General features: G+C 34.4%; 1 protein-coding gene and 1 pseudogene across 2 annotated transcripts in view; both read left to right on the forward strand.

Moving 5' to 3' along the window:
• LOC149791817 (transient receptor potential cation channel subfamily M member-like 2) overlaps positions 1-363 on the forward strand; it is an 82,398-nt pseudogene extending 82,035 nt beyond the window's left edge.
• LOC149791818 (ADP-ribose pyrophosphatase-like) overlaps positions 1-16,307 on the forward strand; it is a 43,783-nt gene that overhangs the window by 2,271 nt on the left and 25,205 nt on the right. Inside the window, exons 2-5 of one of the 2 annotated variants that reach the window (XM_089970333.1) lie at positions 742-841; positions 7,987-8,144; positions 12,866-12,957; positions 14,415-14,612. In XM_089970333.1, coding sequence (XP_089826459.1) covers positions 8,040-8,144; positions 12,866-12,957; positions 14,415-14,612 — 395 coding nt within the window. In that variant the 5' untranslated portion in view covers positions 742-841; positions 7,987-8,039. Of the gene's footprint in view, positions 1-56; positions 842-7,986; positions 8,145-12,865; positions 12,958-14,414; positions 14,613-16,307 lie in introns of those variants that run through there. The other variant, XM_089970332.1, reaches the window with a different exon arrangement.

Below are 16,307 nucleotides of genomic sequence, written 5' to 3' on the forward strand. Positions count from 1 at the left end.
AGCAAATCGACACAAATATGCCATTTGTTTGCCGAGGTGGAATCCAGATTAGAGTGCTTAACCTTGGATACAGAATTTATTGCGAAGTCCTGTAAATCATCCATTAGTGCTTTTGCCATGTCAGTTATCTGCTCTAATGTGCAATAGTACTTGCAATGAACCTCAATATTTGATTTAATTACATTTTCTTTAAAGTTAATTATTCTTGTATTCTCAGAAATATGATAAAAAGATAATTAATTAATAAAAACATTATCGTACTTACTTATTCACTTAATTATTTGTCACTGGAGTTAACTGTTGTGATAGGATGAAGCAGTGTTGGGATTAGATGTAGCGAAAGCAATGAAAGCAAATTCGTGAATGAGATGTTTGTTTATAAATTAATTGAATGATGAATGAATCTGACACCAAAGATTGTTGAAGACCAATAATGAATTTATAAGAATGATGAACATCGAGTTGAGCAACTGCTATGACGACATGACATCATTCCTTACTGGAATAAATCAGAACACTTAACGTCAAGGAATAATGAGTAGGTTTCTTGTAACATTTATATTTCATGGAATGTACATGGATATGTAGATTTAATTATAACATTCAACAGGACAAAATATTGTGAAACAATAGAATCTGCACATTTGAGCATTGACCTATGCAAAAAATTATTACAATAGTTTCGTAATAAAAATGTGTAGCAACACTTAGAAGATGGTCATCTCTTGTTTTCTCATACAGTCGAAATCCACACTTAGTGTGCTGCATTGGATTGTAGAGTCACTCAGTGAACATCAGCTTGGAGCAAAATGGGCATGTCCAGCTCTCACTGATCTGAATGGTAAACATATTGTACATTTTTTATATGTTCTTTTCTCATTATTACTATTGTGATTACTTTTATTCCTGTTATTGTCAAAAGAACAATTAATATTTATAAATAATGTTAATCTATATTTATCTGTGAGATAGGTGGCAGTAATTTGATTAATGTACTAAATGAGTCTTATTCTGAAAACTTTTTGCTTTCATGTGCTGGAGTTGTATTTTGTATAACACATGAATATTATACTTGACATAGTTCTTATCTGTTATCCTACCTCACATTACTGTTATCCTGTCTCACATGATTGCTAATCCACCATACATTACTGTTATCCTGTCTCATACGATTGTTAATTTACCATACGTTATTGTAATCCTGTCTCACATGATTGTTAATCTACCATACATTATTGTTATCCTGTCTCACATGATTGTTAATCTGCCATACGTTATTGTTATCCTGTCTTACATGATTGTTAATCTACCATACATTATTGTTATCCTGTCTTACATGATTGTTAATCTACCATACATTATTGTTATCCTGTCTTATATGATTGTTAATCTACCATACCTTAATATTATCCTACCTCAGATGACACTACTGTTATACTACCATATATTTTCATTATCCTGCCATGCACTAATGCTATCCTTATCGCATGATTATTATTCTTCCAGTCATTGATGTTATCATACCCCTAACAAAATCCAATTGCCAACTTTTTGCTCTGACTTGTTTCTGCAGTTTCATTGTATTCATTTATCCACAATCATCTCTTACCCTTTTATTAGTCTCATTTCAAACTTTGCTATATTTCTGTAATTAGCCAAATAGCAGAATGATGTAGTAAAAACTAAATATTGTACACACCTTCTCAGTATGAGACAAAATTACAAATGGATGTTGTCTGCCTTTAACAACTTTTATTTGCACTGGAAACATCTTCATTTCATTTTTGGGTATGTGAGAAAAATATTCACCTATTAGTACTGACATTTAATTGGGATATACTGATCCCAGAATTAGAATTTCTGACCAACCACTCAAGCTCAAAAACAAAACAAACAAAAACCTCACAGTAATTAACAATTAATCTGCACCTCCAAGCTTAATTATACTTGCAACCATGAAAGTTCAAGTATGTGTCTCTATTGAACTGCTATGCCTGCTGTTTTCTGTTGATGAGATATATGGTTTATTCCCTGTATATCTCTATTCATTGTATCTGTCCACTCAATCACATCACCACAATGAACACTGAAGGGCCTTTTACATCAACATATGACTGAGTAATGACCCTGCTTTGAATAACAACTTGCATAGAGAACTGTTTTCGTTTTTCATTTTCACCATGTTGGCATCTATGTCATAAGGATACATTTCCAGTTGAGGGTCCCAGGTGGCCATGTGATCTAAAGCACTGGCCTTAGCTGTCACTGCCATCTCTTTTCTGCCTGTGTGGTTTTGAATCTTGGGCTCAGCCAATGTTGGTAAGTGAGAAGGCTTGCCAGTAAGCTTCCCATGGGTCATTGATTCTTACCAGGTTTTTCCCAGGTTCATCCTCCGCTGGTTATACTGGCTGTCTTGTTTAACCTATCTTGTCCCAAAAAATGGCATTAAACCAAATACAGCAACAACAAACAACATTTCAAGTTGTAACGATGAACACAGAACTGCACCTAATGTCCTGCATTAAAGTAATCTGCCCCATATTCGCTCACCTCCAGGAGATCATCGTTTGCGAAAATAGAGGGTATAAAACCTCAATAGCAGTGATTATTATGTAGTAGAAGTCTTTCACAAACAGGATTCCTTTGCTTTTATTAGTTTCGGTTAAAGCCGTATTAATTACTGATGGATTATTGTTAACATACTTCTTATTCCAATACACCTAACATTTGCATGCAATTTATTTTGTTGCAATAAAAACAATTGGTTGAACGTAGTTATTACAATGGTTGAAAGTGAATTCTGTATGTTTATTACCAAAACTTGTCATGATATTTTTAATGGAATAACAACCGTAGTTAAAAGCTTAGTATAAAAGTGTTTTATACCATACGCACTAAATGATGTAGATGCATTTAATCGCTCTGTGAATCATCTTGATTTCAATAAACATTGGTCCCTCTGTATTAATGTTCATTAAAGCCTTTAAAGCGGTCTGTGTTTTAATTAAGGGAACACTATATAGAGGGATGTTCCACCCATACTTTGTCATAATAGTATAAACACATTAAATAAGGATATATTGAATGTGTATAATTAGTTTTCATTATCCAGGACATAAAACTAAGTGACATATTTCAAGTATCAATCATGAAACAAAATTGAACCAACTTTATAATGGGATCTGTAACCAACCTATAATTAAAGCAGGGCAGCTGTATTCAACTAATTATTTAATTGGGGACCATTGTACCACTAGATACATTTACAGATGTACCTTTACACTAGATACATTTACAGGTGTACTTTCCATAAAGCATCCATGCATATCTTGTTTCTTTATTATGTCATTCTTATCATATTACTTTAATGTATTTCAAGTGTAATGTATGATAAAGTAGAACGTCGTATTTACTTGTGTATGAAGTGCACCAAAGTGTAGACAAAATGGAGAATCATGAGACATAGATCTGCTTTGGTAATATCGAATACTTTACTTGAATTCAACAGTCTGTTCTGTTTATTAAAATTATTGTTGCAAACAAATAGCACAGACCTAGAACTGCAGGTGCAAAATGTGACTATTATGGTCTTAGTCAAAAGCATCAAACTGTATCTGGCATAAGAATGTGATGTACATTACTCCTTGATTATAATGCTGCTCCTTGAAAGCCATGAAAGTTGACAAATTTATAGGTGAGATTGCCATATGCTGAAACATTTTGTATATTACATTAATACTTTACTGTTCCGGTGGCCTAAGTGGTTAGTGCATTCATCTCAGTTGCAGGAGGTCACAGGTTCAAACCCTGGTTGTGTCATACCAAGGACTTATGAAAATGGTACTAACAGCTGCCTCGCATGGCGCTCAGCATTAAGAGGTTAGTGCTAGGACTGGTCAGCCTGGTGTCGGGATAATGTGACTGGGTGGGACATGATGCTTCATGTCTGTGCAATGATGCCCCAGTGCTAGGCATCGCTATAAACTGCCACTCTGCAGACACCGTAGAGATATGACTGAAAAATGTGTAAAGCTATGTTAAAAAATTCAAATCACACTCGAACACACATAAACACATTATACTTGTATTAAAATAATGAAATGAGACCAACAACCATATGAATCTTATAAAATACTAAAACTTATATTGACATGCCATATGACGAAGTACACTATACTGTGGTGCCTTATACTGTGTGCGCCTTCTACTGTGGTTTCTTTTACTGGAACAAATTATATTGAAGTGTCATATACCCTGGTGTCTAATAATTTAGTACCTCATACTGTGGTGCTTTATACTGGGATACCTTATATTGAGGTGTTGTATCCTGATGTGCATTATACAGTGGTGTCTTATATTATGATAATTTATACTGACATGCCTTATTATGGTGTATTATGATGAGGTACATTACGCTGAGATGTCAGATACTCAGATACCTAATACTGGTATATCTTATATTGATGTGTATTACAACCAAGGTACCTGATACTGAGGTGATTTATAATGATATACCTTATACTGAGTCTGTATATAATATACATAGCTTTAAATAATTACTACACATCCTGCATATAGGCCCTGTATTGCGCATGCACCAGCTTCATACAGTTATCACACAGACTGTATTTAGTGCCTATAATAATGAACATAGCTTGATACAATTATTGCCACACGGACCGTATATAGTGCCATATATATTGTGTGCACATACTTCATATTATCATACAGGCTATTTAGTGCTTGAATGCAGTAAACACATAGCTTCATACCTTTGTCACATGGACTGTATATTGGACCTGTATTGAATGCACGTTGCTTCATGTGCATATTACATCCAGGTACTAAATACAGTCTCTGTGGGGGCCCCGAATGGCCGAGTGGTCTAAAGCGCTCTCCGTTACGTATCACTGCCATCTCACCTCTGTCTGTGTGGGTTCGAGTCTCAGATTCAGCCAATGTGGGTATGTGAGAAAGCTTGCCAGTAGCTTCTTTCCAGGGTTTTCCCGGGTTCTTCCTCCACCATTTATGCTGGTCACCATGTATAGCCTATCGTGTGCTGAAAAATGGCATTAAACCCTACAACAACAACAACAATAACAGTCTCTGTGGTAATGGTATCAAGATCAATATGAAAATTATGAAACTTAATGGTCATTGTCATTATGTATTCTTGACTAAATATTCCCGATAATGACATTTCGATAATAAATGGCTTCTCAGATATGAAATTAATTTTGAAGATGACTAAAGACTTCATAATTCACGAGATGGTTTGAGTTTACCTGGAGACTAGACAGTACTATACAGTACGTACTCAGTGCAAATCATCCTTAGCGTCACTTATATGCCTGTTTATTCCACTCAATATTAGATGCTGGTTTTGCTTTAGTCATTGTTTCTAAGATATCACGTCGTTCTTGCGTACATTTCAGCTATATGTACACAGCTGTTTCATTTACGTTGATCCACACACTTAAGAGTCACCGTTTTTCAATGATATAAGCAATCCTATAAATTGATGTATTCTTTATGACAAGATATTTAATTTTTATAAGGCAAATAACCAGCATTTATTCACACAACTACTTCATGATTATGAAAGAATGATCACAATAAAGCTAAAAATTCTGAATATAGATGGACAAAGATCATGATCAATCTATTTTAGCTTTGTGTTTTGGCTTAACAGAATCATAATTTACCATATGTTGGTATATAGTACAACTCACATAGGTCATGTACGAGCTCTGAGTAACATTTTGCAGTTATAGGTGTCATTCTGGAAAACTTGATTATGCATACATTTAAATGGCATTTATTCGCTTTATTTCACCCCTTGTCCATCAAAACTCCATTGAAGAAATTTTTTCATAAATTCCTCAAGAAATGTTTAATGGCAAATTCAATGATAACGTACATTGACATTTTTAGATGCAGTCACCCAAGTGGGGATGTTCCCGTTTAAATCGGTTTCTGTCTCGCGCTATGATGTACAGGGAAAGTACCTGCTTTTTTTTGTTAAATCATACAACTAACATAAACAGAAACACGACATTATGTATAATAACCTGTATGATAATGAATGAAGCTACATGCATAATATCCAGATATTGTATACAGTATGTGCGGTAATGGTATGAAGCTATGTGCATATTACGTCCAGGCACTAAAAAAGTCTGTGTGGTAATGGTACATGCAAGCTGGTGCATACAATATGCAGGCACTATATACAGTCTGTGTAGTAAAGGTATAAAGCTATGCACATTATATACAGGCACTGAATACAGTCTCTGTGGTGGCCTACTAAATCGAGACCGTATATACTATCGATGTGGTAATGGAATGAAGCTATATGCTTTTTATATCCAGGCACTAAAGACAGTCTCTGTGCTGTTGGTATGAAGCTGTGCATACTATACATAGGCCCTATATATACAGTCTGTGTGGCAATGGTATGAAACGATGTGTATGTTACAGTCATGCACTAAATACAGTATCTGTGGTTATGGTATGAAGCTTTGATCATATTAGTTCCAGGCACTACATACAGTCTCTGGTAATGGTATGAAACTGGTACATACAATATACAGGCACTAAATACAGTCAGTGTGGCAATGAGATCTAGAGCAATATGAAAATTATCCAACTTAATGGTGAGTGACATTATGTATTCTTGACTAAATGTTCCCAGTAATGATATTTTGATAATACTTTTGATAATTTAATCTTATCCTGATTAATGCCCATCCTGAACAGATCGGTGTCAAAGCACATAGAATTGGGACTTATCACCTTATTGGGTGAATACTAATCCTATACAGATATTGCCTGAGAGTACCTGTCAGTATCACCTATATACCCTTATTGGTCTGTGCAAATCATTTACAAATATGTTGTCTCCTATACACCCAAATTAATTAATTCAGTACATATGTACCACAGCACCTAGTAATATTATATATCACCTGAATTACTGAACATGATTTCTCAAAATCTGCACAATAAACCAGTTTCACGTATCAATATATGAATTGGTCAGTGCAAATTATGTACATATACATGCCAGAACAATTCGCCTATTACCTAAATTGGTAAACGCACATCCTGAAAGTTATGTGCCAGAGCAGCTAACAGTGTCGCTATCACCTGAATTGGTCAATGCCAATCCTGTACAGAGCTGTGCCAGAACACCTAGCAATGTGGCCTATTACTTGAAATGGTCAATCCAATTCCTGTAGAGATGTGCTCGATTGAGGCTCAAATTGATAGTCTATATCAATAGTTAAAACAATTACCTTCAATGAGAATAGGGAATAAGGGGATACTTCTCATCAGTGTATGCATGGATTATGTACTGTAACACCTTTGAACAATATATATTGTGGGTGGTCAGCTCCTAATCTGTACTAGCAAGCTAGCATTTTGTTGCTGCTAGGAGTAAAACAATGAACTAGAAGGAATTTCTAAGTGATATTTTGAAAATATTGAAATTTAAATGCAAACGATGCTAGTAGACATTGAAAATTACCCGATCTGGATGAAAATATTGCAGCTTTCAAAATGCTGTTTCAAAGGTAAAAGTTCAGTGCAGACTCTGGCAAACCTGAACATAACTAAGAAAGCTTGAGATAGAATTTGAATTGAATAGCAGTCTCATCCAACATAAAGCACATAATGGAAAAGCTGTCTTTAAATGGCTTCATAAATCTGTATATGACAAACACTCGTGCAGTAAATTTTGTTGATGAAATGCCATCTCTAATAAGTGGAACTATGGAGTGTTATTTTTCGCACTTGGAATCTTATAAATCTTCTGACCAATTAAAATGCTGGATTTTACACTTTCTTTTTGCTTATCAGGAATATGTAAGTAAGAATTATTATTAAATCTGTTTGAAGTTTAATTTATTGTTGATATAACATAATTATCAGATCACTAAGGAAGGTTGCATTGGTTTAATTTTTAAAAATACCATTTTACAGAAAAGAAGCAAGATGAGAAGAAAACAGCAGATTCTCATGTCACAGCTTATCAAATGCAGGACGGACAAGTAATGATTCACACTCTGTTCCGCACCTCACCTTACCCAGGGACCAGTATCTATCGATTTGAAGTACCCAGTGATAAAGTTCCATGGGAAGTAAGTTTACAATTCTAAATAGTTTTTAACCATGTACACTTAGGAATTTAACAATTGATAATTTCGTTGAATAAAAGATTCACTTGCATACTGTGCAGATTTAATCAACATTAGCAAGAATTGTACACAGGTAGAGTCATCCTGGCAATATGAAGACAGTGCTTTGTGATAAATATACTTTCATTCCCTGATTCTTTGCCATGGACAGAAACAGATGCTTTGGGGTTTTAATGCCTTTTGACAGCACCTGATAGGCTATACATAGTGGCAACACGCCTGGTGGAGGATGAACCTTGCAAAAGCCCAGTAAGAAACACTGACCCGGGAGAAGCTACTGGCAAGCCTACATAAATCAAAGTATCGTGTTTTAGAATTTGACATTATTGTTTTACAGCTAGGAAGCACAGAAAAAATAAGTAAGATTGAAATATGTCTTTCAAATGATGATAACATCTGTAGAATTTTCGCTTATGTTAGAAATACAAGGGCTTCATAAAAAATTCTCAATCTAATAATAAATGTGGCGATCTTCTGATCAGGTCATACAATACAGTTCATTTTCCATTCTGTTATACTTCACCTTATAAATGAATGATTTTGTCTCAGATAAGATCTCTATGATATGTGTTTTATTTCCATTAAGATGCTTCAGTACCTTCTATTAGAAACTTGTAGCTGTAGAAACATGCAATAAATGCTTAATTGAAATAATGTTTGACAAAATAATCAGTAATTAAACTTTTTCCAGAATGAATATAATCCATTTTTCCTTGCACTGCTTTTGACATTTTGCCAACAACAACCCATGTATCTTATGGATATTGTCCTGGACATGAAATTGCTTTGATATTGGTATCATTAATCTGGATATCATTAATTTAATCTGGATATCATTAATCTGGATAACCATTATTTGGGATAAGATCAATGTTTTCTGATGAGTCCTTACCACGGTTTCTGGAAAACATTTAAAGTCTTCACCTCCAAAATAAGTCACTGTAAAATGTTGTCTGTTATTCCTTGGCTTATAACTACACGTGTTTGTCCTGATAATTAGCTGGGCATTAAATATTTAAATAGTTCTGCCTTTTCCAGACATTGGTGTTGCTTTAACTCATACCAAGAAACTCATATGAAGAATAACATGACTCCAAGATGTAAACTTTAAAACAAAAACGTGATTCTAATCCTTTTCATTCATTTTACCTCCCGGAAGAAGAAAAAATACTGTATTTACCGCATATGTTGGGACATGATAAAATAATTATTTTTATCCTGTCCCAGAACTTATGGTGAAACATTTTTTCACTTTGGCCATATGTCCCAAGACTTAAGAAACGAAATAAATTTGTATTGCATTTGTGCTTGCCCCCCCCCCCCCTCCACTGCACGTCGCAATAAAATAGATAAATAAAGTGTTTAATTGATAATAAAAAGAAAGAAACTAACCTTGTGCTGTTATCATTTATTCCTTTTTTCAACATGTGCATTAAAGAATAAAATATTTCCACGAAATCCGTGTAAGTATCATAGGATTCCATACTGAAACGTGAATCAATTATGTCCGATACCACACACCACGTTGTTCATTAACATCAACATTGAGAAACAATTGAGTGTGGTTGTGCTCAAAGCTTTGAACATGTTATCCGACTGAAAACTGGAGCCAACAAAATCGCAAACAAGAGGGAAATAGTCAACCGATATCTTGAAGGTGACATTCACGCATGACACGGTGTTGGGTGCAAAACATTCTAGATTGAATTATATCCAGGTCTACTGTATGACAGTATCTCGCAAATAAAAATCATCATTTGAAAACACATTCACTTGAGTGCAAGTGACAATCTTTTCGCCAGCGCGAGTTACAAAAGTATCATTAATATTTACCCGCAGACATCAGTGAACCTTTGTATTAATTATTGCTACAGATGCCAAGCACATATCAGCCCTGGTGTTAAATAAACACAACTGGCAGCCAGAAGTAAACTTCTTCTTTGAACTTACCGACAGGACATCAGACACAAAGGCTATTTTTATTACAAAGCAAGCCAATGTTGGAAGCCGACTTTGGACTCGTAAGCCAAATATTTTTAAAGGTGTCAATACAGAGGTTAATTTATTGCAAAGCAAGCTGACCTCGGATGCCGACTATTGGATTCTTTTAAGTGTGCCGATTTTTTATTTTTTAGCTTTGAATATACAAAGACGGCCGAGATATGGAAGCTAACTTTGGTTCGTTTTCAACATTATTCACGAAACGTTTTACAATAAAGTGAAACAATCGAACAGTTTTTAAAGTTACACAATATAGTGCTTCGTGCGTGAAAATCGATGACCCAGCATCATCCAGAAGATTAGAAGAAAATAAAATCACGTGATGAATTCGTGAAGGCCAAAAGAGAAACAGGTCATTTCTCCAACAATATTATTATTAACATGGATGAAACTCTAGTGTACTTTGATCGCATTCCTGGATGGACTGATGACAAGATTGGTGTCAAAAGTGTGAGAATTAGCAAGACTAGTGCAGATTTGAAAAAATCTTACTTTTGTTCTTGCAGTTTCCACTTCAGGTGGTGTGTTGCCTCTAACAATTTTTCACCATATGAGAAAACTAAAAGAGTATTCATGTACCAAAATAATAGATCGTACATGTGCAGGAGAAGGGTTGTGTTGATGAGATGCTGCTGCAGTGGATTAAAGAGTTTTATCTCAAGTACACAGTTTTATTTTTTTTAAATAAAATTTCAGTTTCCGTGCAATTTCCGACATGTAATTTGAATGATTTAAAAGGTGTCCCACAACTTACAACTAAAAAAAAAAACGATGTGTCCCAAAACATTCAGTGCACAAAAAATTACTTTTAAAATTCATTTATGGTGTCCCAATAAATACGGTGTCCCAACATATACGGTAAATAAAGTGAGTCAAAAACATCATAAGCAAGATAAAGTGAAATCTCATTTTGACTAACACTCTTGTGAATGTTTAAAAACCATATCCAGAATGTTTGTATTATCCTGCTAGTAGAGCAATTTGTAACTAAGACTAAAATCATCCTGACTGTCATAATAGACCTTATCCTTTGTCAGATACAGTTGTAAGATTATTATCAAATTCATGTGTCAATTTGTATTGCAAATTTCAAAGCTGCTATGCACAGTATGCCCAACAATAAACACTGGCCCATCCCATGAAAAACTGTTCAAGGAATCTTTCAGCGTACAATTTACCCTTTTCCAAAGCCTGTTCATGGCAGCCACAAAAGCGACTGCAATATAAGTTGCGATTCTTTATACAGAAGCATGATCCAACAAAGGCATGTTTTGACAGTGGTATAAAACACATACATATGGAATTATATGTCTTGAGTAGAATCAAATTATAGTTGGTTGTCATAAGGAAAAAACTGAGACAAAGATTAAAAAGATTTTTTAAAATGTAGTCTGTCCTGTGTAATGAGCCTTGTTTAATGACAGTTATGATCATACGTTTGCCTTTTAATAGGAAAGTAGATTTACTTGTCTGCTTTTAAGATGACAGAATCCTTTGTTATTATCAAATTATGCTCCATTTATTATTGTGTAACATGCCACCACCTGTGAAGAGAATAGACCCAGACTAGCAGATCAAGCTCAGTGTTGTGGATGGTGTTTGCTTGAAACCATAGATCATTATAGACTCCCTCTCTACAAGGGTGTTCATATGAGTGACAAAAGAGAACCAGGTTATAATAGCGGAAACTTTGTACTCTTGAATGTTCCATCAAGGATATTTCATTATTGCGCCTACAACACAAACATATGGTATTTATTGATATTAACTTGTATAATCCTTGGTGATCATTAGCCAAGAAACTAAAATCAGATGACGTAAACAAAATTCAAACAATTTAATTGGATTTGTGATCATACCTGTGTTATAAGAGAAAACAAAATGTTTAATCAGTGTTGATTTAGATCTGTGCTTTTAGCAGCATTGTTAGGATTGAATATGATGATTACAAATGAAGAACACACCTATGCATATATTTATACATGTTTGACATTAATTTCAGTTTTAGTTTCGAGAGTACAACCCACCTACACACACTAGCATAAATGTTTTTATTAGGATAGATATAGCTTCACTTTTCTAATTCCTTGGTAGATTATGGTATGTCTTTTTTATAACAGACTTAAGCAGCAGTGTGCAATAATTACATAAAACATGAATATGTTGCATTTAATGATGTTAAATCACTTTGCAATTGGTCTCATTAGTCAATATGCTAAAATTAGATAAAATAATTTTTTTTTTTAAAACTGAATTCAAACAATTTGATGAAATCTGTAATCACGCATGTGTTTTAAGAGGTAAGGTCTTGAAATGATAAGTTTTACGATGAGGACAGCTGTATTGATCAATGCAGATTTAGTTTTTCTTGTGTGTGCTTTAACATTTAACACACTTTTGGTTATATCAACTTGAGGAAATGGGAGATGCTTGTTTTTTTCCTGGGACACACATAACTAGCCAACCTGTGCTGACATGGGCAGGTATCTAACCTGTAACCATTGCGTTATGATTTCAATGTTCTACCGATTGAGCTACCATGGTTTTAAAAATATATACTTAGATGTATGATGCTTGTGATTACACAGAAAGAAATATGATTTTGTGAAAACTGAAAACACACTTATGGATATTCATTCATGCACGTCTGAAACTAATTTTAGGTTGCATTTTTGGAGTACAACCCACCTATGTACACCAGCAGTGATGTTTTAGCAAAGCCAGAATGGGCTGACAAAATGGATCTTTACAGTGTGTGAGTATTTTAAGATAGTATGAACGTTCTTTCATTAATGGGTAGTTCGTAGCATTTTATATTTACAGGTTACACCTGGTATAATGCCAGAACCCAGGTTTCTGCTCAAAAAATCGCCGGGAAAAATGCCTGAATCTTTGAAAATAGCAGTTATTTTTAAGAGAAATACAAACCTGTGGTTTACAGCTTGAGGTACTTTATATTTTGTCCAATATAAATTAGCAAAATATGTATGGCAAAATGGTTTTGAATTTGAGAAGGGGGAATATTTCAGAAATCATTATTCGTTAAATAATATCACACTTTATTACGTGTACTTTATTTCACTTGTCTATATTTATACTGAATCTATGTATCTATCTATCTATCTATCTATCTATCTGTCTCTCTGTCTGTCTGTCTCTTTCTTTCTATTCTGTACGGCATCCCATTCTTTCTCGTTTTCTTCTTGATATTACTGCTGATGAAACGACCTGTTATGATTTTGAGATTGATCCAGAAATTTCTAACTGTCTAACATTTTTAGCTTTGCATTTTTGTGGGTGGGATCTTATTATAAAGTTTTTAAAAAAACAACACTTAGACAAAAGTCATTATTCATGTTTGTGTGTATATGTAGATGACCTCTTTATAATTTCATGTAATTATTCCATTTGTTGATATTACAGTAACTAAATACAACAATATGAAAAAGTATTTTTGTTTTTTACTTCCATCTACTGTCTTGGTTTGTTGCTGGGATATTCATAATTGGAAACACATCTCTCATCTGTGAATAAGAGATATTAGAAAACCATAGCTTGTAAATAACACAGTTATTCCATGCCAAACCTGTTTACTTTTTTACTTTTTCACTGTGCAAATAAAATCCAAGTCAATGGGATGAAAGTTTCATTCAGTGTCATATAAAATATTGATGTGCAGATGTCAGTGAAATCGACTAAATAGTTTGAATCTAATCAGAAGAATGAATTTACTTGCATTTTGCATCAGCTCAGATGGATTAAAAACGTAAGCAAAACCCACGGCACTTACCTACAGTTCACATTATATTTTATGACATCTTAGTCTAATAGTCAGAGAATATCATAAGTATGTTTGTATTTAATAAATATATAAAAAAAACATATACAATTTGTTCTAAGCATAAAAATTATCATGCACAAGAAAAATATTAAAACATTAAACATTCGAGGCAAAATGTAAGCATCCTAAATTTTAATTCTTCATGGTTTTGAGAAATGGCTTTTTGGAACACTGAGCAAGTCATTCTAGTAATGCTGATTGATCAAGGGTTCTCTTGATTTATTCAGATCTTGTTGTATGAGACCATACATGGTATTCTAATATAGATGACTGCGGAAAAAACAAATCTGATTTGTCACCTTTTGTCAATATTTGACAATGCATTTCCACCAACTTGCTAGCTTATGTTTAACTGAATATCATTTTTGCAGGCTTGTTGACCAGAGAAGTAAAATAATCAGGTTCAATGGTATTGACTATATGACAAATACAAGCAGAGTTAGATACACTGGAAAGTATCTTCTACAAAATGGAATCCCTCTGAATCCACTGGGTCGTACAGGGCTTCGGGGACGAGGAAATCTTGGTCGTTGGGGGCCAAACCATGCTATGAATACAATCGTTGCGAGGTAAAATATATATTTCTCCAAATATGTTGCTAGATCACATTAACATTAGGAATGTAAGCCCTGCTACCTCCTGAATCCATACAAATGGCAAAAACTATTGCTCAGTACCGTCCATTGCCGCCAACAGGTGGCTCTAGTTTTAGATGTCATTGTGAACTGACAGTATCATGCACTTTGCTTCTCGAAGTGGAAATTAGTGCTTATTTTATCTCATCCATTGTACATTTTGTTATTTTTGGATGTTTTAAGACTTATTCTACAAAATGGTATATCTTATTTCTTGAATTTCAATCATAATTATATGGATTTTCAAAACCTACATGGACTTAGTTTCTGTGTTTTCTGACCACATTGTCTACATGGCTACGATGTCATAGAACATTTGTAGTTCATTTTCTTTGCCATCTGTGGAGTTGCTCATGCATCATTTGGTGCAGCATGTGATGACACAATTAATTAGTTTCAGCCATTTTCCCCATCCTTACATCTTGATTAGTTGTCAAGCATTCCAACACCTTGGTTGTGTTTCCACCAAATTCTAGGCAGCCCATGGGTCATACGTCTGCTCGCATGTCTGAACAAAATGGTAGCCATACATCCATGTGCAGGGTGTTTATAAATGATATAAATGAGCCTTTCCGTACATCATTTGTATGCCATATATCGTCTGCTGAATGTACTGTCCAGACATCCGGCTCTAGGTCCATATCATTCAATGACCAAATGGCACTCAGTTGTATATCCTCATATACCTCATCAAGTAAAGCTATGGAATGCTACCTTTGCTGGAGATCTTATTCATAGATCCATTTATTCACCTATCCTTATCACTACTCCAACAATGTTGGCTTGAACACTGCCGTCCATATGCTAGACACCGATGTGACTGATCTTGATTTTGACTAGCTGTCTATACCAATCAGACAACTGCATCCTGCATATACAGCTAACCATCTACTTGCTGCTTGCCCCCATGTACTCTACCACGACAGTCTAAGAGATGATGATTGTGCATCATCAATGCCTTTGGGTATGTATTATTCGGGATTAATTGATCTCAATGTGGGCGTCCCGTGCATAGACAGAGTGTGAGGATAAAGGTCATATGCAGATCCACCATGGAGATGAGTGAGTATAGCTTTAAGGCGGCAATAGAGAAAATGTATACTCTCTTGATGAACTCAGAATGTCCACCAGTCCCCTCTCTTATAAAAGTATTTCAAAGTTTGCAATTTTAGAACTATTTTTTAAAAAAAAATAATCCTTTACTCTTCCACCTCTGCCTCAGAGAAAAAATATGTATGTTCAGTAGCGTCCTGAAAAAAGATTTTTAAAAAAACCATGTAGTTTTGACAAGAATTGCTAGAAAAATTTAGTGAAATGGGTTGCACGATCCTTTTCCTTTGAGAAAATGTCTTGATAAGGTGTTTTGACAGGACAAACTGTACAAGATTTTAAACCTTTATAAAAGCGTTTTGCATGATTTTAAATTAATTTGCCAATGGACAGTGACCATATTGAACAAATGTACAGGTATCCTTCATTATAGTGACCTTAATTAAATGCACTACTGGGTAAATATGATTGTCCTATAGATTCTGATTAAAAAGTACAAGTAAACAGAGGATTGAAACTCTAGCTTCCCTTAGTCATTTGATTTGATGATTAGTGAACCAATTTTGTTTATGTTGGTGA

The sequence above is a fragment of the Sinohyriopsis cumingii genome, chromosome 9 (assembly GCF_028554795.1).
Source record: "Sinohyriopsis cumingii isolate HCF-2022 chromosome 9, ASM2855479v2, whole genome shotgun sequence".
In the NCBI taxonomy this organism is placed as follows: Eukaryota; Metazoa; Mollusca; class Bivalvia; order Unionida; family Unionidae; genus Sinohyriopsis; species Sinohyriopsis cumingii.